The sequence below is a fragment of the Pyrus communis genome, chromosome 15 (assembly GCF_041283825.1).
Source record: "Pyrus communis isolate YQ-2024b chromosome 15, ASM4128382v1, whole genome shotgun sequence".
Taxonomy (NCBI): Eukaryota; Viridiplantae; Streptophyta; class Magnoliopsida; order Rosales; family Rosaceae; genus Pyrus; species Pyrus communis.
The window spans coordinates 28,392,887-28,414,928 of NC_142579.1; the positions used below are offsets into that span (position 1 = coordinate 28,392,887).

At 38.2% G+C, this 22,042-nt stretch overlaps 3 protein-coding genes across 5 annotated transcripts; all 3 read left to right on the forward strand.

Moving 5' to 3' along the window:
* The first annotated feature begins 2,743 nt into the window (after positions 1-2,743).
* LOC137742072 (brefeldin A-inhibited guanine nucleotide-exchange protein 5) lies at positions 2,744-14,786 on the forward strand. 3 transcript variants are annotated; one of them, XR_015956516.1, is made up of 35 exons: positions 2,853-3,159; positions 3,254-3,391; positions 3,939-4,020; positions 4,191-4,428; positions 4,667-4,788; positions 4,869-4,927; positions 5,246-5,303; positions 5,375-5,459; positions 5,582-5,782; positions 5,932-5,990; positions 6,094-6,163; positions 6,245-6,313; positions 6,545-6,667; positions 6,753-6,806; positions 6,886-6,974; positions 7,131-7,227; positions 7,324-7,422; positions 7,536-7,712; positions 7,846-7,956; positions 8,063-8,247; positions 8,480-9,106; positions 9,329-9,746; positions 10,499-10,738; positions 10,855-10,978; positions 11,070-11,218; positions 11,777-12,133; positions 12,321-12,487; positions 12,565-12,803; positions 12,968-13,134; positions 13,292-13,408; positions 13,513-13,649; positions 13,765-14,029; positions 14,217-14,312; positions 14,411-14,554; positions 14,594-14,786. XR_015956516.1 is itself a non-coding variant. In XM_088685492.1 (34 exons), the coding sequence occupies exons 2-34, from the start codon at positions 3,280-3,282 to the stop codon at positions 14,471-14,473; spliced, it is 5,256 nt and encodes a 1,751-aa protein (XP_088541618.1). In that variant the 5' UTR covers positions 2,744-3,154; positions 3,254-3,279; the 3' UTR covers positions 14,474-14,786. The 3 variants fall into 3 exon arrangements, 2 of the variants coding, with proteins under 2 accessions (XP_088541618.1, XP_068337922.2); XM_088685492.1 differs by having other exon boundaries at positions 2,744-3,154; positions 14,411-14,786; XM_068481821.2 differs by having other exon boundaries at positions 14,411-14,786.
* Positions 14,787-15,243: 457 nt separating this feature from the next.
* Positions 15,244-17,214, forward strand: LOC137726121 (glucan endo-1,3-beta-glucosidase 5). The gene is made up of 2 exons (XM_068465028.2): positions 15,244-15,659; positions 15,950-17,214. Exons 1-2 carry the CDS (start codon positions 15,307-15,309, stop codon positions 17,106-17,108), a joined length of 1,512 nt encoding a protein of 503 aa, XP_068321129.1. The 5' UTR covers positions 15,244-15,306; the 3' UTR covers positions 17,109-17,214.
* A 673-nt stretch (positions 17,215-17,887) lies between these two features.
* Positions 17,888-21,222, forward strand: LOC137745823 (uncharacterized). The gene is made up of 6 exons (XM_068485843.2): positions 17,888-18,798; positions 18,965-19,062; positions 19,566-19,590; positions 19,912-20,032; positions 20,121-20,255; positions 20,502-21,222. Exons 1-6 carry the CDS (start codon positions 18,294-18,296, stop codon positions 20,710-20,712), a joined length of 1,095 nt encoding a protein of 364 aa, XP_068341944.2. The 5' UTR covers positions 17,888-18,293; the 3' UTR covers positions 20,713-21,222.
* Positions 21,223-22,042: the final 820 nt, after the last annotated feature.

Here is a 22,042-nt window from a genome sequence, read left to right on the forward strand (position 1 = left end):
CGGCCAGCACGCTCCGATCTCGGTCGGGGTGTGTCACCAACTCTCCTATATAATTATAAGGTAAATTGCGTTTTACCCCCTCAGGTTTGAGGTCTATTTCAATTCCTTACAACATCTTTAAAGCATTTCAATTTCATATATTTACTTATCATTTTATTTTAATTTCATATTTCCGTTAGAAAATCTAATAAGTAAACCGTTAAGTAATGACGTGGCAAATATGGGATCCCCATTTGTACTAACGTGACTGCCACATTTATGTCACGTGGCTAAAAACTTAATAAAATATTAAAAATATTAAAATAATTATTTAAACAAAAGTTAAAAAAAATTAAAATAAATAAATAAATGAACAAAACCAGATCCCTTATCACCAAACCCTTCCCCCATCATCCACCCTTTCCCCCATCCCCCACCTCTTCTCCTACCCCCCAACATTCTTTCTCTCGCATCACTCTCTCTCCCCAACTATCTCATTCTTTCTCACCACTCTCCCTCACTCGACGAAAATCCCGATCAATCAGGTCGATGAAGACCACCACCATCTCCGACGAATTTCAGACCACCAACACCGCCATTAAAATCTCTTTTTCCCCTTGAACTCATCTCTGACGTCAGTTTGGAGAAAAATGAACCCCAAACATTGATTCGACAAGCTCCGACACGGAGCTACTTTGCCGGCTAGTTTTGCCAGTGTGCTGGGGGAAGAGCTCGGCGAGGAGGTTCTCATCGGAGATGGAGGTGCAGTGGGGAGGGAAGTGATTGCGGGTGATGGGGGATGGGGATGGGGATGGGGGGAGGGGGTGGGTGATGGGGGTGGGAGGGTGGGCACGAGTGGGGATTTGGGGAAGTAGGGGATTTGATTTTTTTTTTTTTTTTTTTAAACTTTTGTTTAAATAACTATTTTAATATTTTAAATATTTTATTAAGTTTTTAGCCACGTGGCACAAATGTGGCAGCCACATCAGAACAAATGGGGACCTCAAATTTGCCACGTCATCAGTTAACAGTTTACTTAACAGATTTTTAAATGGAAATAAAATGATAAGTAATGTATGAAATTGAAATGTTTCAAAGATGTTGTAAGGAATTGAAATCAATTTTAAACTTGAGAGGGTAAAATGTAATTTACCCATAATTACCCTTATAGCATTGTATTTAAAAAAACTAACCTTTTACATGGGTTACATAGGTCTTCTACGTATGTGTCCCTCATTGGACCTATCATAGAGGATGCCAAGTCTTTGCTGCTTTCGATCGTTGAAGCTACTACATTCCACATTCGTCGCCAAACCAATTCCCTAGCCTATAGGCTAGCCCGTTTTGCCATCCATTCTGGAGGAGATAGTATATGGGTTGAAGAAACTCCCTCTTTGATTAGTGATTTAGTTGAGGAGGACAACTCCACCCCTTGCACTTCTTAGCCTATTCCTGGCTCTTTTGAAAAAAAATATATATATATATATATCGAAATTCATCAAAAAAAAAAAAAACTAATCTTTTACAATGAAAAAATAATTGAAGTCTAGCACATTGGCAAAATTATTATAAACTAGTATTTTAATTTGGCAAGGGAAAACATTGGGCTCGTTTGACATTGCTTTTAAAATAGTTGAAAACGCTTTTGGTGAAAGTGTTATTCACGCACTTTTTATTTTTATTTTTATAATGAGTGCATTGACAAGTGATAGTGCGATTTCAGTCATTCAAAAGAATTCTCAAATGAACCTATTATTTTTTTTATGATTGAAGTACTATTCACACATTTACTTTTTCCTCTGAGACACCTTTGTTAATTGTTGATCAAAATTGGAGAGGCAGGTGATAAGTGAAAATGTGTGGGTGACAACAGTACCCATTTCACAATGGGATCTTTTGATATAGGCGCCTCAATTTTGAATTTTCTAGATCAAACATCCATGCTTTTTAGTGATTTGATTAAACTTTTTTTGTCATAATTTTGGTGCTATATGCACATTATATTGTAACAAATTCCCTATAATCTAGCCTTTTGATTACACTCTCTTCCGTTAGACATAATTGTTAAAAAAAAATAAAAATAGTTGGTTAGATTCAATTTATTTTCACAATAATGCTACAATTTAGCAATAATTATCTACGATTGAAGATATTTTATTTTCAAAATAGTTTAAAATATTTTTAAATCCCCCAAAATCAAATGTACTAAAATGAGTTTTTCTTTTAGTACGTTAAAAGAAAATAGGATTGAGAATAGTATAAACGTACCAATACACAATGTGTACAAAATAAAATGAACCAAAATAAAAATAATGTACCAATATTAACAATATGTATCAAATCAAACGTACCAAATTGCAAATAAACGTACCCACAACTAATATATACGTAATATATTGTACTTAATAATAATTCGTCAACAACTATACTTAAAAAAACAACAAAAAAAATATAATTTCACAAAAAAATTGAAAAAATTACACAGAGTTTTTATGTTGATCACCAACTATTTGAAAAAAAGAAATAATATTAAATGTTTGCATAAAAAAAAAACATATTTGGAAGAAGAGAAAATTTAGTTTAATTACTAAAATCTCCACTAAATAAGGAAAAATGCATCATGTAGATAAAAAGATAAATTCAAAATTTTTTTAATTTAAAAAAATAGAGATGACTATTGGTCAAAACATTTTAATCAAATTTTAAAAAGACACAGATGTTTAATTTAAATGATATAAAAAACTGTAAGATATTCTAATTTTTCCTTTCACAATTGACCCGGTTTTTAAACCGAAGAGGAGGAGGAACGACCTGAAGAGCAATTTATCAAATTCCAAGGGGTCAAAATCGAAATATGGCCTGAACAGAAATCTGAATCAGCAGCTTCCATTTCTAATTTTCTACAGTTATACTTGCGCGAAAGTCTCAAAAGACACAAACCCGTCGTGGCAATGCTCCGGTAGAACGAGACCAGTAAACCAAATCAATACAAGCAGCGGTAGTCCAGAACGACGACGCATTAGATCTCGAGTATACAGTCGCATTGTGCTCGACTAGCTCCGCCTTTATCCCAATTCCCAGATCTCTGTTTCTGCGCTCTCGCCTCGCCAGTCTAAACGACGACGTCTTCGCATTTGTGATCATCTTCAAGACTTCAACGGTCAATTCGAACAAGGCAACGCACAATTCTCTCTCTCTCTCTCTCTCTGTCATTCAATCTTCGATTACCGTTGCACTTGATGGGTAATGGATCTTGGTATGATCCGAATTGCAGACGTACGCTTTGGATAATTTTCAGAGATGGCGGGCGGCGCTGCTGGCGGTTTTGTGACGAGAGCATTCGAGTCTATGCTCAAGGAGTGCTCTCCTAAAAAGCATGCAGATCTTCAGAAGGCTATTCAGGCTTATTTAGGTTTCAGTCTGATTCCCTTGTGAATACACCTATACATACACATTGCGCATTCGCATGCATTTTTGGGACTTTGAATGATCCGGTGTTCAGATTGGTTTCGATTTCGAGATTGTTGAATTGCTTGTTTTTTGTATTTTTAGTGTGAAATGCAGTATTTAGAGTTGGATGAAATCAAATTTTGTTGATGATTGCTTCGCGGGCTGGCATGACCGTATGATAGTATAATGTACGATAATGTTGGGAAAGTGTGAGCTTAGGAATGAGTTTTTGTTGGTTTTGTAATGCCTATATGTGTTTGATTTCAACAAATTCTGGCATTTGGGAATGGTTGAATACTCAAATGTCTATTTAGGCTTTTGTAGCGTCAATGCGTGTGCTCGCTAATTTTTCTAAAGCTTCTTGGATTGGGAAACCAAAGCCTTTAGTTAGGATGTCTTGTTGATGTATTTTACTTCTGTTTATGAATGATCTTTCTTCCATTAAGGATCGGTAATCAATTTCAGTTATTTCTCTCCCTCACGTGTGTTTCTGTGTCTCTTCTCTTTAGATAGGACGAAAGAGGTCAACCAGACTCATCAAACCGAACCAAGTGAGAAGAATCAAGCTACAACTTCAGCTGGTGATGGAAGGTCTGTATTTGTTGTTCAACTATTAATCATTTTTTCTCCCTCTTACTCTGTTCCTGCTTTTAATAAGCGGACTTGCAGAATTTTTTTTATTATGTTTTTATGGGATTAATGACATGATCAGACGTTTAGGTCCACTATTTTTTACTTTTGGTATTACTCCTATTTTGTAGTTCTCCTGAAACAGAAGATGGAGCTGCAAAAACTGATACAGTGCCAGGTCAGTCTCAAACTAAGAAGGCAGAGTCCGTTGCCAAGCCGGTGATCACAACCACAACTATTTCAACTGTCCTAGCAAAGGCCGGGAACACCTTAGAAGGAGCTCAGGCAGAGCTTGTTTTGAATCCCCTACGACTTGCATTTGAGACAAAGAACTTGAAAGTCCTAGAACCTGCTCTGGATTGCATTCATGTAGGCATTTTCATTTCTTGATTTTATGATTTGTAGATTTAACATTATGTGCTTTCAAGAAATTGATACTTTGCAGAATCCTTACACGAGGCATCAAGAAATTCATTGTTCTGTCAGTGTCTGCATTCTTAAATGATTAGTCATTTGTTTGTGCTATCATTACGTATAGTTGTTGATTTTTTAATTCGTGCACCTACCTCGTAATAGCTAACTAGTACTTCAAATTTCATAAGCACAGAAACTCATTGCATATGATCATTTAGAGGGAGATCCTGGTCTAGATGATGGTAAAAGTGTACCACTGTTCACAGACCTTTTGAACATGGTTTGCAGTTGCGTTGACAACTCATCACCTGATAGGTATGTGCCGTGTGCATTGGTTGTTTTCCCTCAATATATGTGGTTTGCTATTCTTACTTATTTTGAGAAATGATGTGCAGTACCGTTCTGCAAGTGTTGAAGGTTCTTCTTACTGCCGTGGCATCCACGAAGTTCAGAGGTACGTTATTGGGGATGTTTGGGTATCAAGTATAATTTTTCTAGTTTAGTATATGACTTCTATAGTCTGCTCTTAGTTGGGCCTTTTATCCCTGTAAATGTACTCATGTGTACAGTGGTACTGGGTCCTTTCTATGTTTTATTCATCATTAGTATGTGGATATGGTTTCTTGCTTTGCACAGTCATGCATATACAGTCAGCTTATATTTTGTCAATCACTGCATATGCATTTTTGGTAATGGTTCATTGTGCCTTTTTCTTTGCGGCAATTTTAGTGCAAGAAATTTTTCTTTTTATTTAAAACCTGTTCAAATGCAGTACACGGGGAACCTTTGCTGGGAGTTATCAGAGTGTGCTACAATATTGCTCTGCACAGGTAATTTTAAGTTTATATAAAGGATCCCATTTTCAAGTTCAAGCAGTGCTAATGTAAGTTTGGGCTTGTAGCAAGAGTCCCATAAACCAAGCAACGTCAAAGGCAATGCTTACACAGATGATCAGCATCATATTCAGGAGAATGGAGACTGATCCGGTATGGATTTGAATTTTCAGTTCTGAATGCCTTTATCTGTAGTCTCTCGTACAACTGTACAGGAGAGGCATACATTTTAGTTGTTTTACCCTTTATTCTAGAAAGTTTGTATATTCTTGCAGGGACTTGAGGTTGCATCAACTGGTTCTGTTGGACATATAGAAACCATTTCAGGACAAAATTCAAATACAGAAGCCGAAGAAACTTCCTCAGGACAAAGTGAGAAAGAAATGACTTTAGGAGATCAACCTAACCAGGTCAAAGATACGCCCATTGCATCTGTTGAGGAACTTCAGAATCTAGCTGGCGGTGCTGACATCAAGGTACATGTTTTTCTTTATTTATCTATGTTGTCAAGAATTTAGCACTTTAAGAAGCTGTGTTTTCCACAATTACTATGTATCCCCATTCTGGCTATTTTATGTAGCCCAAGTTTTCTTTTTACTAAGATTGTCGCTTCTATTTTGTTTAGGGCTTAGAGGCTGTCCTGGACAAAGCCGTGCAACATGAAGATGGTAAAAAGATAACCAGGTTTGGATATGATTTTATACTTTAAGATATCTCTTTCTTAGTTCAATATACACCAAATGCTTTTTACATTAGATTGCTCATAATTTATTGTAATTTCTTGTAGAGGGATTGACCTCGAGAGCATGACCATAGTTCAACATGATGCTTTACTGGTTTTCCGCACGCTTTGCAAGGTTGGCATTTTGAGCAATGTTTTCTAGCTGTCGACAGAAATTCCTAGCCTCCTTCATGAATCTTAAATTTATTGTTTGCAGATGGGGATGAAGGAAGACAACAATGAAGTTACTTTGAAGACAAGGATTTTGTCTCTTGAGCTCTTGCAGGTTATATTAGTGATTTAATTTGTGCTTGTATGTGCATGCTTTATAGATGGATGCTTAACACGAAAAAACAGGCGATATTGTTAAGTAACCGAGAGTAGTATTTAAAAGACAATGGAAGGAAAAAGAGTGATTTGGGAATGCCGAATATGCTTTTTTATATGCTTAAGGAGCATTCTTGATATTTATGTGCACTGTTTTATAAATAATGTAATTAATTATATGGTATTTCAGGGTTTATTGGAAGGGGTTGGCCATCCATTTACTAGGAACTTCCATTTTATTGACTCGGTGAAAGCATACCTATCATATGCTTTGTTGCGGGCTTCAGTTTCACAGTCTCCTGTCATATTTCAGGTTTACATAATATCTTTCTTCCATGCAATTTTAGTGGAGTATGCTATGAGATTAGTGCTTCTGATTACGCGTTTCCTTCCTGCAGTATGCAACTGGAATTTTTTTAGTGCTATTGTTGCGCTTCAGAGAAAGCCTCAAGGTGGGTGTATGATTTTGACAAATAGATGCAAAGCTTACCTTGAAATCTTCAGTTCCTTACACCAACAAGTTTTGTTCAGGGTGAAATAGGCATCTTCTTTCCCTTGATAGTTCTACGATCACTGGATGGCTTGGATTTTCCAATTAACCAGAAATTAAGCGTTCTTAGGTATATTGTCTTCTCTGGTTGTTACATTTGTAGTATTATGCACATGTTATTCTCATTTATATTTGGTGGCAATGGCATTCACTTTCAACACGTCTTAGGAGAACCTCATGATTCCTTATTCCTTATCTGGTCTTCTAACAAGGTTTTGCTTTGCAGGATGGTTGAAAAAGTTTGCAAGGATCCTCAGATGCTTGTTGACATATTTGTGAACTATGATTGTGATCTTGAGGCACCAAACCTGTTTGAGCGTATGGTACAATTTTACATACTGTTTCACAATCTTTTTCCATCCATTTTTTTTTTCTTGTTCATCTAATACATCTGCAATGTTTTCTGATTGTTACTATAGGTTACAACTCTATCCAGAATTTCTCAAGGGACTCAAAACGCAGATCCAAATGTGGTTGCTGTATCACAGGCAACCTCAATTAAAGGTTCATCTCTTCAGGTAGGTTTAGCAATTTACTCTCTTCCCAGATTTATCATAAGTTTATTCCTGCTAGATATTCATTGATGGTACCAGAGGTTGCTGGATGACCCCTTTTTCCTTGACCTTGCCAGTGTCTCGTGAATGTGCTTAAATCACTAGTTGATTGGCAAGAGTCGCGTGTAGAATCAGAAAACCAGAGTAATAAGACTCGGTCTCTAGATGGTGAAGCTAAAGAATCTGTTGATGTAACTAGTAACTTTGAGAAGGCTAAAGCTCATAAATCTACATTGGAAGCTGCCATCTCTGAGGTAATTAATCTGTATCAAATTTCTTAGCTTGATTAACCTGGATAATATATATTTTCATATAATTATTATGTTTTTTCTGAGAACTGATTTGTTGCCACTCTGGAACTGATTTAGAACATGAATAATAATGCAGTTCAATAGGCAACCAGTAAAGGGTGTAGAGTATCTGAAATCAAATAAATTGGTGGAAAATACACCCAGTTCAGTTGCCCAATTTTTGAGAAGTACTCCCAGTCTGGACAAGGTGGAAGCTCTGTTCTTATATATGTTGCTTTTTCTACAAAGATACAGACTTCTTAGTAGTTGAATGATTTTTTTTTTTTTTTTTTTTTTTTTTTTTTTTTTTTCAGGCTATGATTGGGGAATATTTGGGTCACCATGAAGAATTTCCCCTTGCTGTGATGCATGCTTATGTAGATTCCATGAAGTTTTCAGGAATGAAGTTTGACACTGCAATTCGTGAACTTCTTAAAGGATTCAGACTTCCAGGGGAAGCTCAAAAGATAGATCGCATCATGGAGAAATTTGCAGAAAGGTATTGGGGGTGTCTGAATGTTTTGTTGCTGTCAGTTTCCTTAATTTTGTATATAAATGGATACTGAGTATGCTTGCATGCCCATGTATATGATTCTAACATATGTAATTCATGTATCCCTTGTAAATGTGTAAAATCTAATTTCTGACTGAATGTGATTCAGGCATCCACATTGTACTGAGATTATATGCCATTTTTATTGCTTGCCATGTTTAATGTGTTGCATGTGCAGATATTGTGCAGATAATCCAGGTCTTTTCAAAAATGCAGACACTGCATACATTTTAGCATACGCGGTTATAATATTGAATACTGATGCGCATAATCCAATGGTGTGGCCAAAAATGTCCAAGTCAGATTTTATACTCATGAATGCTGTGGATGATGCAGAAGAGTGTGCTCCAACTGAACTTCTGGAAGAAATCTATTTTTCAATTGTTAAAGAAGAGATAAAGATGAAAAATGAGACTGCTGGTCTTGAGAAAAGTGGAAAATATAAGCGAGAAGGTGAAGAGAGAGGTCGCCTTGTCAGTATCCTTAATCTGGCTCTTCCCACAAGTGCGCTGTCCGTTGATACTAAGTCTGAAAGTGAAGCCATCATTAAGAAAACACAAGCTATATTTCGGAACCAAGGACCAAAAAGAGGGGTCTTCTATACTGCACAGCAGTTAGAGCTAGTAAGGCCTATGGTTGAAGCTGTAGGTTGGCCTTTGCTCGCTACTTTTTCTGTTACAATGGAGGAGGGTGAGAATAAGTCGAGGGTTGTTCTCTGTATGGAGGGATTGAAAGCTGGAATACACATTACACATGTTCTCGGAATGAATACCATGCGATATGCCTTTTTAACATCTCTGGTCAGGTAAAACAGTCTTGTATTTTCTTCTGCCAAATGTTTCCACATATTTGCATCTATTTATTTTGTTGTTTCTGTTGCCATTCTAAGAGTGTGCATGTGTATATTATATTTATGTATTGTGAAAAATATGTATTTAACGTGGAAAGAATTGTGTTGTGTATCACACTTTTGAAATTGAAGCAAACTTCATCTAGTGCTAATTGAGCTTTGGATTTTGGATCTCAGATTTACTTTCTTGCATGCTCCGAAGGAAATGCGTAGTAAAAATGTGGAAGCACTGCGAACTCTACTATCTCTTTGTGACTCAGGGACTGGCTCCCTTCGAGATACATGGAATGCAGTTTTAGAATGTGTTTCTCGGCTTGAGTTCATTACTTCAAATCCCTCTATAGCAGCAACAGTCATGCAAGGATCAAACCAAATCTCCAAAGATGCTCTTCTTCAATCTTTAAGGGAGTTGGCTGGAAAACCTTCTGAACAAGTATTTGTGAATAGCGTTCAGCTTCCTAGTGATTCTGTAGTGGAGTTCTTCACTGCACTCTGTGGTGTATCAGCTGAAGAACTAAAACAAACTCCAGCTCGTGTGTTTAGCTTGCAAAAACTTGTTGAGATCAGCTACTACAACATGGCTCGTATACGCATGGTATGTTTTTATCTATCGAAACCTCCATTTTACTTGTAAGTTGGATGGTGAATCTTGAGAAGTCTGTTGCTGGTAGTCATGTGATGATCTATAGTAAATTGACTAATGTCCTTTATTGACCGTTGGATGCCCTTTGCACCTTTGGATTAAACAATGAAGTTAGCCCTGTCTCATCTCATGAAATCCCCCATTCCTCTTGGGGGTTGGATAATATCCTTTGTTTCTTGCACAATCAGTTTCTTTTTGCAACGGAAAAAGCTGGCACCATGGGTCAATGTTTTTAAATGTAAACTGTGGGCCACTTGCTTATTAAAAATCTAAAACTTATCGGCTACTATGGCAAGCTTAAGGAAAATCAGGATATTCTTTGTCCTTTATTTCATTTAGTTTAGTTTCACATCAATATATGAACCCCAGCCTACTATCTTGGATATTTGATTGGTTCTTTTCATTGGATAACCCTAATTTACCCTTTGATTGGGTTTTGTATTATTTGATTGGTCCATAGATTAAGCCTCACACCTTGATTTGGTCACTTCAAGCATTTCTATGTTGGCATGAATAGCTCAGTTCATTCTTGAAGTTGTTCGCTAAGGAAATTGATTCATGACGTGTGAAGTGTGACTTAGCATAAGGTGTTTGTTAGCATGAAGATGACCATCATTAACCGCATGTCATGAAGTGTTATTTTGTTTTGTGCTTTGGTTATTTTTAATGTCTCCATATTTTGAATGTCTATTAATGCCTTACAGGTCTGGGCTAGAATATGGTCTGTTTTGGCAAACCACTTTATTTCAGCTGGGAGTCATCATGATGAAAAAATTGCTATGTATGCAATAGATTCCCTGAGGCAGCTTGGTATGAAGTATCTGGAGCGGGCGGAACTTGCCAATTTCACATTCCAAAATGACATTCTTAAACCTTTTGTTGTTCTTATGAGCAATAGTCGAAGTGAAACCATAAGGAGCTTAATAGTTGACTGCATTGTTCAAGTATGTGTACATAATTTACTTTCCTGATTGCACTCCTTTCTTCTTATTAACCTTTTCAGTATACAACTATCCTGCTAGACTGCTACAAACAAAATTGATTCTGTTGCCTTTTTCAGATGATAAAATCCAAAATAGGGAGCATCAAGTCTGGATGGCGTAACGTTTTCATGATTTTTACAGCTGCTGCAGATGATGAATTGGAATCAATTGTTGAGAGTGCATTTGAAAATGTAGAACAGGGTAACAATTTCTCTTACATTTTTTCATTGCATATTTGATGTTTTTTCTCATCTTCACAATTGTGGTATATATGATACGGTGAAATTTGCAGTTATCTTGGAACACTTCGATCAAGTAGTTGGAGATTGTTTCATGGACTGTGTCAACTGTCTTATCAGGTTTGCTAATAATAGAACTTCACACCGTATAAGTTTGAAGGCTATTGCACTATTGCGCATATGTGAGGATCGTCTGGCAGAGGTTTGTTAGTTTTTTTGGTTTACTGCATGTTGAACCTATCATTTGTATATTAACATAGTAACATTTCCTCTGTGTGAATGCCTTTTCATTCATTGCATGTTGCTTTCACATATTTCCTTCAGTATTTGTGTTTGCCAGATACTGTAAATAATTCCTGAACTATGTTAGAAGTAAATTGAATCCATAAAAGTTCAGGTGAAATTTATAAATTGAAATGATTGGGTTTGACAATTTATCTTATAGAATATTCCAATTAGCTTTGTTAGGTTGTCAGTACGACATGACACAGCAGGTGGTTAAGAAAAAAAGAAGAAAGAAAAAGGGTTACTTAGCTTTTTAATTTACTTTATTGATAGTCTGGTGACTGGCTATTTAGCAAAAAGAAGAAGAAAAAAAACACTCAGCACTGTTCTTGGGTTTCTTTTCTGTGGATGGTGGTGGTGGTTGTGGGTTGGGTTGAGATCTGTGGTTCGATGGTGTCTTCCAACTTGCTTGTATTGATAGCTTGTCACGTTGCTATTGAGATCTCTTCGTTTAACGCTGGTCAATTTATTTCAGGGTCTTATACCTGGTGGTGCTTTGAGGCCTATTGACGTAAATGTGGATACAACCTTTGATGTGACTGAACATTACTGGTTCCCAATGCTGGCTGGTCTGTCTGATCTGACATCAGATCCAAGACCAGAGGTCAGAAGCTGTGCGCTTGAAGTTTTGTTTGATCTACTGAATGAGAGAGGTAGCAAATTCTCATCAGCATTTTGGGAGAGCATTTTTCATCGGGTCTTGTTTCCCATATTTGATCATGTGAGACATGTTGGAAAGGAAAGCTCGGTTTCCTCTGATGATGTATGGTTCCGTGAAACAAGCATTCACTCGCTGCAGTTGCTTTGCAACCTTTTCAACACGTTTTATAAGGTAGTTTGAGCTAAATACTAGATGTATAAGTTGTATTAGACCATTGGTAAAAAATAATAATAATAATGCAGACTGTATTATCATATCTCGGTTCTGGTGGTAAAAAATATTAAAAATCTTTAGTGCATTTTGAAGTTGGTGTTCCAAAGATTTATCGTGTAAATGTGGAAATATTTCGTTTGTGCAGGAAGTATGTTTCATGTTGCCACCCCTACTCAGTCTACTTTTGGATTGTGCCAAAAAGACTGATCAAGCAGTTGTTTCATTATCTCTGGGTGCACTTGTGCATCTCATTGAAGTTGGAGGACATCAATTTAGTGAGAGCGACTGGGATACATTGTTGAAAAGCATAAGGTCTGAATTACTTATTGTCTTGTATATTTCGTGGTTGTTCTAACTTCTAATACTATTCATGTTATTATGACAATCAGAGATGCTTTGTACACAACGCAACCACTTGAACTGCTAAACGCTTTGGGATTTGAGAATCTGAAGAACAATAATAGGGTGCTAACCGGAGATTTAGAGGTCAATTCAGGTGATAGCCCTTCCATAAAGTCTGATTATGAGGGAGTGGATAGCCGTCAATTTGAATTCAGTGATAATGGAAGAAATCCAGTATCGGTTAAACAAAACTCGGGGGTGCAAATGAACACGGATGGATCTGAAGGTCAGGTTTTAAGATGTGTTTACGGTAGTTTGCATTTATAAAAAAATATGCTTCACAGAACTCTCTAATTACTGATTACTACAATTTATTTCCTCTATTAATAGAACCTAGAGAATCAATATTTGTACTAAAACTATGATTGATGGAGATAAGTTCTACTGTAGGCCTTCCATCACCATCAGGAAGTGCTTCAAAATCTGCTGAAGGTCGAAGCCTCCAACGGAGTCAAACAATAGGTCAAAGGATTATGGACAATCTCTTTCGTAGAAATCTTACTTCTAAGCCTAAGGCTATTCCATCCGAGGTTTCAGTACCATCTTCTCCAATTAGGGTATGATCATATGATGTAGCATGATATTAATTTCTGCAGGATTTATAGTTCATGCTGTTAGGCCACAGAGCATCCAGATTTAGTGGCTATTTGATGTGTATATATGCTTCCGGATTTCCATGCCTTTATGATGTGTTTGATTCTTCTGCTGCATTAGGTGCCTGAGGCTGTCGAACCTGATATCAGAGATGAGGAGGAAAGTTCACTGTTGGGAACTTGTAGGGGCAAATGCATCACTCAACTTTTACTTCTTGGTGCCATTGATGGTATTCAGGTTTGCATTTTGGATTTTTTTTTTGGATCTCATTTTTGTCATTGGTTTCTGTAAAGAAAGTCTTCGAGAACTGTTTGCCTAATAAAATCGCTTGCAATTTGCAGAAGAAATACTGGAGCAACTTGAAAACACCACAAAAGATTGCTATTATGGATATTTTGCTGTCTGCATTAGAGTTCGCAGCTTCGTACAATTCATATACCAATCTCAGAACACGCATGCACCAAGTTCATGATGAGAGGTAGGATTAAATCTTGTAGGCAAATTATTTTCTTTTGCTATGGAATTTTCTTCTTGAGGACGATAGTTTGTTGGACAAAAGAACATAGTTTGTGACGATTTCATCTTTTGGACAGGCCACCTCTGAATCTTCTCCGCCAAGAATTAGCAGGAACTTGTATATATCTGGAGATCTTACAGAAAGCAACCTCCGGGTTTAGTGCTGACAAAGAGGGAGAAACTAATGGTGAAGAGAAAGTCGAAGGATTAGCCGAAGAGAAGCTGGTGTCTTTCTGTGAACAGGTACTCAGGGAGGCATCTGATTTGCAGTCCAGTCCTGGGGAGACTACTAATATGGATATTCATCGGGTTCTGGAATTACGATCTCCAATAATTATCAAGGTATAAAGAGCCATTTGGACTATTTAAACGTACTGTTAAAATCTAGAAGCCACAAAATTTTCGTGGTTTAGTGAATTCACCTCATTGTGCTTGTTTAATGGACAATATTTTACGGGATCAGGTGCCCGTGAGTTTTGAATATTTGCAGTATTAACAGGTGAATATTTCCTCGCTGTTTTGGTTTCAGGTGATTAAAGGCATGTGCTTTATGAACCAACAGATTTTCAGACGGCATCTTAGAGACTTCTATCCGTTGCTTACAAAACTCGTATGCTGTGACCAGGTAACTAAATTTGACATTCCATGTTCTTACATCATTTCATTACTAATTAGAGATTATGATATGTTACGGGAAAACTTATATTTGCTTGATTCATTCAGATGGACGTTCGCGGAGCTCTTGGTGATCTCTTCAGGGCACAATTGAAAGCACTTCTGCCATAAGCTACTTTCCCCGTGTTGCCACTTTCACGAGAGACCCAATAGAAGTGATTTTCGACATCACTGCTCCATACGCTGAAGGTCTAATTTTGTTCAGCTGATATTCTTTCACCTGGGCCTGTATAATTTTCATTTTACCCGGTAAATTTGTCGTAACGGTATAATGTAGAGTTAATAGGAAAGTAAAAAAAAGAGAGTAAACATATTTGTTTTGCATCGGCCTCTTATTGTTCCAAATCATCTCCTCCTTTTTTGGTTGTGGTGTAATTTAAAGTAACAAATGATTAGTAGATTAATTACAAACATCATTTGTTTACGTTGTTTAAAGTGCTTTTTGGAGAAGCACCTGCAAGCACTTTTTCAAAAATCATTTAAATTTTAAATTTGTTTGACATGCTTCTAACAAAAGCATTTACAACTAAATCGCTTATGAGCATAAGTGTTTTTTACATAAGCGTTTTAAGACGACCCTACAACCAAAAAAAAACACTTTTTTTAATTTTATATTTTTTTATATCTTTTCAGTTTTCACAAAGCGAGAATAATACGAAAGGGACTTTTCCCCATGCAGTTGGGAAAAATGCATTGGACAGACATGCCAGTTGGGAAAAAGGCATTCCTTCCATATGGGTTTTTCGATTCCCATCCGGGAAGTACTTCGCACAAAAAATGTAGGTTTACAACAAGTTCACTCTATTCCTTTCCCTCCCAGAATCCAGTTTTCCAGTTAAACGTTCATCTGATTCCTTCCCCTTCCTCTCATAAAAGGACATTTTCGAGCCGGTAGAAATATGCTCGAAAACACGAAGATTGAGGGTAAGGGGGCGTAAGAAAACATGGGTTTCCATTTCCAGTGCTTGTGGGTTTTGTTGCTCTGCTTAACCGGCGAAGGGTTGGTGAGAGCGTTGCAGAGTGCTGGCGGCTTGGCATGCAACTGGGGAACCCGTTCGACACATCAGTTGCCGCCTAGCATTGTCGTCAAGCTTTTGAAGGACAATGGCTTCAGCAAGGTGAAGCTGTTCGAAGCTGATGTCGGGGCATTGCAAGCTCTAGGAAGGTCTGGCATCCAGGTTATGGTAGGGATACCTAATGAGTTCTTGGCACCACTCGCTAGTAGTGTTACTGTTGCTGAGAAATGGGTGTCTCAAAATGTGTCTTCCTACATATCCAAAAACGGCGTTGATATAAGGTAATGACTCAAAATATTCGTGCTCGTTTTTTCATATACTGAAATTCCAAACTCTTGTCATGAGTGTGAGGTTAAATGCTCTTATACAAGGGTTCCACACGATTCTATGCTGGCCCACCTAATATCATAGAGTTGCATTTTTTGCGAGTGTGGTCCACCTGCCGGACACAAGAATTTCTCCTATGTTATATACGGAATAACTGCAAAAGAAAATACTCACACCTAACCACTAAAAGGAACATCCTCTCTTATTTGAAATTGAATTATTTTTCACATGTGAATCTATGCAGGTATGTGGCTGTAGGCAATGAACCTTTCCTCCAAAACTACAAAGACACTTTCTTGCATACCACGTTTCCAGCACTCCAAAACATTCAAGCAGCCCTCATAAAAGCAGGGCTAGCGAGACAAGTGAAGGTGACGATTCCCCTAAACGCCGACGTTTACCAGACTGACAGCGGCCTTCCCTCCGGAGGCAACTTCCGGTCCGACATCCACGCCCTCATGATGTCCATCATGAAGTTTCTAAGGGACAACAATGGTGTGCTCACCATCAACATCTACCCTTTCCTCAGCCTCCAAGCCGACCCTGACTTCCCGAAAGAATTCGCCTTCTTCAACAACACTGCGAAGCCTGTTGTCGATGGCTCTATCTCCTACACCAACTTGCTTGATGCCAACTTTGACACCTGCATTGCCGCCCTTGAAAAGAACGGCTTCTCCTCATTGCCTGTCATTGTTGGAGAAATCGGATGGCCAACGGATGGTGACCCTAACGCCAACATAAAAGACGCCCGGCGGTTCAATCAAGGCCTTGTAAACCGAATTCTTGCGGGACAAGGCACCCCAAAGAGGTCAACCGCGCCTGAAATTTACATATTTGCACTCATAGATGAAGATGCCAAGAGCGTTCTGCCCGGGAATTTCGAGAGGCATTGGGGGATGTTCAATTATGACGGATCAATCAAATACCCGTTGGACATTGGTAGCGGAAAATCTTTGGTTCCGGCGAAAGGGGTGCGATATTTGGCCAGACAATGGTGTGTAATGTCGCCCGACGCGAGCACTTCCGATCCAAATTTAGCTCAAAGTGTCAACTACGCTTGCACTTACGCAGATTGCACAAGTCTTGGATATGGATCTTCATGTGGAATGCTTGATGCTAAAAGTAATGCCTCTTATGCTTTCAATATGTACTTTCAAACCATGGACCAGCGCAAAGGTGCTTGCAACTTCTCTGGTCTTTCGGTCACTACAAATGTGGATCCAACTCCGACTCAGAATGGTCAAAGGAGTTCGTGCCGGTTCAAGATCATGATTGATCTCAGGAAGCACGAACCGGCTCGACGGTCTCCTGCTTTGCCGGCTGCCGGGTTGAGAGAGCAGAGCTCCTACAAAGTTATGATGGGGTTACTTGTACTTGTTCTAGTGTCCACATTGATCGTCTAATTTTTCCCCACCACTTGTATATTTTAAGGGTTGCTTTGCATTACATCAATGTTGATTTTTTTCCTTGATTTGTGTTCTTGCCAATATAAATCCCCTTTCTATTGAATTGATGTTGTTTTATAAATCAGATTAGCTAATTACATTATATGACGGTTCAACTAAAAGTTGACTTCCTGATTGAACAAGTACGAGAAAATCTTAACCATCTTTAGTTAGATGAGAAAATCTTATATTTTGCTTATGTGTCTAGATAACATGACTGTCTGACCGCACACGCTAAACACTCGCTAACTCTATTGTGTTTGCTGCACTGTACAAGCGTCTAGACCCAAGACTTTCTCTCAATTGTAGATATAAGGTGATTCACTTGATTACAAAACTTATTCTCTAAAAAAGTACATGCTAGTTATTACATTACTTTAACAAATGAACAAATAAAAAAAATTGACCTCAAGCTAACAAGATTCTTGCGAGGGTGTGTAAACAGAGAGGTAATGACAATTACAAAGTTACTAATCTAGTAGCTGGTTAGGGTTACTCTAAAAAAACACGAAATAACATCAATTTTCATATCCGAAGCAAAAGCCAAAATAAGACTCCTTTTCCCTTCAATGGCCAAGAAAACAAAAATGAAGCAATAAGAGGAAACGAAAAGAAAAGATAGAGATGGCCCACCACCAGCAGAAAACATGGAGACACAATCAGAACCGTCAGATCACATTCGTGTGGGTCCCATGCTCGATAAACACAGATATGAACAAATAAAGTTACAAGGGGGAGGGAAGGAATCTACTTCTACTTCCACAAATTGAATTATAAAAAAGAAAATCGGAAATCAAGGCCGAGTTTCCGCTTTAACCACTAATTAATCCTCTTAAATTGAAAATTACTATAAAACTAAACAAAGAAAAATTAGATTATTTGCCAAATTTATAGGATTGAATCGCAGCTCCTGTGAAACAAACAAGGCGGAGATAGCTTCCAATTTCCGTGCTTTATATGAAATTACGTGAATATTCTTTGGATATCACCTTCCCAACCTCGTGGATCTCGTGGGCGACTCACAGGAATCTTCCCCCTACGTTTTGGGAGTTGGGAATTTCCCAAATCGGCAATTTCTAGGGTTTATGCTGCAATCTGTGTGAATGTTGGGGTCTTGGGTGTGAGGGGCATTTGGGGATCGTTATGTTGTTGTTGAGAAGGCAAGGCGTCGATCGCTTCCTCTTCGCAAGTTCAAAGCACCGACCTTTGCTCCTCCATCGCCGCCAGCACCTTACAGGGGCCATGGCGGCTGCTTTTACGGGTAGCCATAGTGGTTGCAGTGGGTTTCATTCCCAAGCTCAATGGCCGCCGTCCCATTTTTCCGCGGACCATTCTTGCAAGTTTGCCAATTTTCCGGGGAAAGCTGGTACTTTTCCTGGGAATCTGAGGAATACAAGCATTGGATGCAATTTTGCTGTGAAGGGGTGCTTGCAATCTCAGCATCATCCCCACCATCAGTCTCATGGCAATAGCATTAAGCGTCATCCCAATGCTCAGTTGGTTCGTGATCATGAACTGGAACTCCGCAGCCCGGATGCTGTTGGATTGGCCTCCTCAAATGGTTGCCAGGAGCACGGAGGCCGGTCCAGAATCCCACACCATCCTTTGCCCGGTGATAAAATCATTGTCGCCGTCGATGTGGACGAGGGTATAAATTTATGTGCATTGAGTCTCATTCTCTGTTATGATCTTTGTGTTGTCTTCCATAATTGCCAACTAGGGTTTGTCTTGATTTAACAATATGAGAGAGTTTGGGAGTTGTGTATTAGCTGATATATGGTTGTTTTTGTTTGAATGCTGTTTTTGGTGAGCAGTATTGGGAAACTTTGTCTCGGCTCTCAACCGGTTTATTGCTGATCGTTACTCTTCCCACCATTCAGTTTCAGATTACCATGTGTACGAGTTCTTCAAGGTATTGCCTGCCAAGTGCCAACTAGTTGGGTCATGATTTTGGACTTCTTACGGTCATGCAGTGTGGTTGTTGGTTTGCATCCTTGTGTGCCATATCTCGGAATAGTGAACCTATGAGTTGTTTTGAGGACTGAGTGTGCTATGTTGCAAATGACTATGCTGGCATTTTATGGTTTAGTATGCTGGTGGTAGTTGGCGGTTTACGTTGTATTCTCAACACAGAGTCTATAATACATCATGATCTTTCATTTATACTTCAATATTGTGTAGTAATATTGCTTTCCCTCGTACATTCCTCCTAGCCTGTTTGATTGAGTTTATTTGAATTGAGTTGTTACTCCAGAAATCCGAGTTCTTACAGTATAAGGTGCCAATTCTGTTTGGTAGCAGGCTTTACGAATATATATTATACATTTTCTGTTGCCCTTTTCATTAACATGCATTCTTCGGAAAATATTTACATTTTCTTGGACATGTTCTGACGTATCATATTTTTTGTTGCAGATATGGAACTGTTCACGTGATGAAGGTACTACAAATGTGTCCATCTCTGCCCTAAATCACCGGATTTGTTTGGTTTCATGGTCAAATTTTTTATTGCACCTCTATTAATTCAGACATTTGAATGAACAACCGACCCTTAGAATTAATTTGTCTCAGTTTTGCTAACAATTTGATTATTTTTTAATTTTTATGTCATTCGTTGGATGCAAGATAGCATTTATTAGAAACGTATGCTCCAATTGATATACGTTTTGAGATTTTTGCTTAAATTTTACCTGCACTTCTTTCCCTGCCATACCTTTTTCCCTTCTTTAAAGCAGTGGTAATAATTACTTTGTTTTGGCAGCCGATATTCGTGTTCATGAGTTCTTTAAAACATCATATTTCAAGGCCGGGATCCACCCACTTCCAGGTGCTCAGGAGACCATTCATAAGTTGTCAGATTTTTGTGACCTGTCAGTTGTGACGTATGTACAATTAGCTGAGTTCATTTTATTATTATTTTTACCAGAGCATTCAGTAACTTGATATTTTGGCATCTATGTGCATTATCAGGTCTCGGCAGAATGCAATTAAGGACCACACCATTCAATGGATCGAACAACATTTTCCAGGGCTGTTTCAGGAGATTCACTTTGGCAACCACTTTGCTTTAAATGGAGAGTCCAGGCCTAAGTCAGAAATATGCAGGTTTGCCCATGAACTACTTCAGCTGGTTTTGAACATGTTATGTATTTGAAACATTTCAGTATGCAACTTTCAAAGCTTTTTTTTCCTTCAGTTTTTAGAACCTACAAATCCGCTTTTCAAGTTTCCTGTTCCGGTAATGATTCATGTTTACCTGCTTGTTGGTTTTGTTGACTACTATCTTCCTCATAGGACCCTATACTATACATAGTATAGCCGATCTCTGTTCTGATGACGTGTACTTGTCAGGTCCCTGGGAGCAAAGGTTCTAATTGATGACAATCCAAGATATGCACTCGAATGTGCCGAGGTGGGGATCAGAGTTCTACTTTTTGATTATGAGAACTCATATCCTTGGTGCAAGACCGAGTCTATTGATCAACACCCCCTGGTCACCAAGGTTCATAACTGGGAAGAAGTCGAGAAGCAGCTGATGACAATAAATAGCATAAATTCATAGTTTTTCTTACAACCCGTTACAAGATTGGCCGCCAATTTGTCAAGGTATGTTGAGAACATGGAGTGCATCAGAAGGATGCTACAGAAAATATCGTTGATGATCTCTATTCTTTGGTGACCGGACCAAATAGGGTTGTCCGGTGTAAGTTTTAGTAGGACAATTGTGAGAAGTGATGATATCATTACCCCCACTTCTGGATAGGGCTTGGTTTCTTCTCCTTTTTCTCCTTATTATTCATTTAGAGGAGAATAGGGTAAAAGGAAAATTCCCAAGCTGTAAATATGGATGATGTCGAAAATTCTCGAATAATCCAAAATTTTCCATTATTTATTTGTGACCTTGCATTGTTCTTTAGGTTTGCTAGTAGTTTTGTATTCGCCATTACTGCTGCTGCTGTCAATGGTAGAAAGACGGAGATGTCGGATTTTGTTCTAGCCCTAATGTTTTGCTTTTGACAACCATGAAAATGCCTACACACTGCATTGAAGTTATGAATCGGATGTTTCTGAATTTTGTTGCACAAATTTGTACGGCATTACAGTTTGGTCAAGTTCGTTTGAACCCGACACCATAACCGGCTCAGTTGGATAATCACATAGCATTCATGAAGAACTCAAGTATTTGATCTGATCAAGGAGCCCTGTCGCATAATTGGTATCAAACGCTTCCGTTCAAATCTCTGCTCCCTTGCGCCGGAGTGATACCAGACAGGCTCGCTCCGGCAGCAGCGCGTCAAATTTCAAGTCGGGACAGTCGATCTTTGGCAATTGTCAGGAAAGACAAAGAATGATAATTCGGATCTTGATTCCATATGCTTGTGGACAAAATGTTGCAGATATGGGCTTGGAACCTAGAACCCACCACCTCTCAACTCACCCAAATACCCAATCACATATTATGGGGAAATGATTTTGGTTTGCAATCTTGTTTTTTCTCTCTGGACTCCCTTTTTTATTTTATTCTTTGATTTATTCAATACAACGGTTAGAATAAAAAAGTGCAGAGGGAAAGAGTAAGTGAGGAAGTGTAAATCCTAAAACCTAAACAGTCTATGTCGAGATTGCAAAGAAAGAAAGACCCTAATAAAATTTTAGGTCAGGGACAGCCATTACGTATCTAAACTACATATTAATGAACTCTTTTTGTCAACCAAAAGAGGGTGAACATAAATTTTTGTCTTCTACCACAACAAAAAGTTAAGGACAGTAACGTAATTTCACAAAACAAAATTTTGATGTTTTTGTTTAAGTTTCACCTACAGGTGATTTTATCATTTCTAATTAAAAAAAAAATCACACACACTTTATATGTGGGCATATACTAGTCCTAT

What these genes read in the sequence shown, in the direction of transcription:
- LOC137742072 (XM_088685492.1), top strand. Translation starts at nt 3,280, where the DNA reads ATGGCGGGCGGCGCTGCTGGCGGTTTTGTGACGAGAGCATTCGAGTCT. An exon ending in ACTTCAGCTGGTGATGGAAG is followed by an intron (nt 4,021 to 4,190) that starts GTCTGTATTTGT and finishes CCTATTTTGTAG; the next exon opens with TTCTCCTGAAACAGAAGATG. An exon ending in GATCTCCAATAATTATCAAG is followed by an intron (nt 14,030 to 14,216) that starts GTATAAAGAGCC and finishes TTTTGGTTTCAG; the next exon opens with GTGATTAAAGGCATGTGCTT.
- LOC137726121 (XM_068465028.2), top strand. Translation starts at nt 15,307, where the DNA reads ATGGGTTTCCATTTCCAGTGCTTGTGGGTTTTGTTGCTCTGCTTAACC. An exon ending in AAAAACGGCGTTGATATAAG is followed by an intron (nt 15,660 to 15,949) that starts GTAATGACTCAA and finishes GAATCTATGCAG; the next exon opens with GTATGTGGCTGTAGGCAATG.
- LOC137745823 (XM_068485843.2), top strand. Translation starts at nt 18,294, where the DNA reads ATGTTGTTGTTGAGAAGGCAAGGCGTCGATCGCTTCCTCTTCGCAAGT. An exon ending in ATGTGTACGAGTTCTTCAAG is followed by an intron (nt 19,063 to 19,565) that starts GTATTGCCTGCC and finishes TTTTTGTTGCAG; the next exon opens with ATATGGAACTGTTCACGTGA. An exon ending in TGTGACCTGTCAGTTGTGAC is followed by an intron (nt 20,033 to 20,120) that starts GTATGTACAATT and finishes GTGCATTATCAG; the next exon opens with GTCTCGGCAGAATGCAATTA.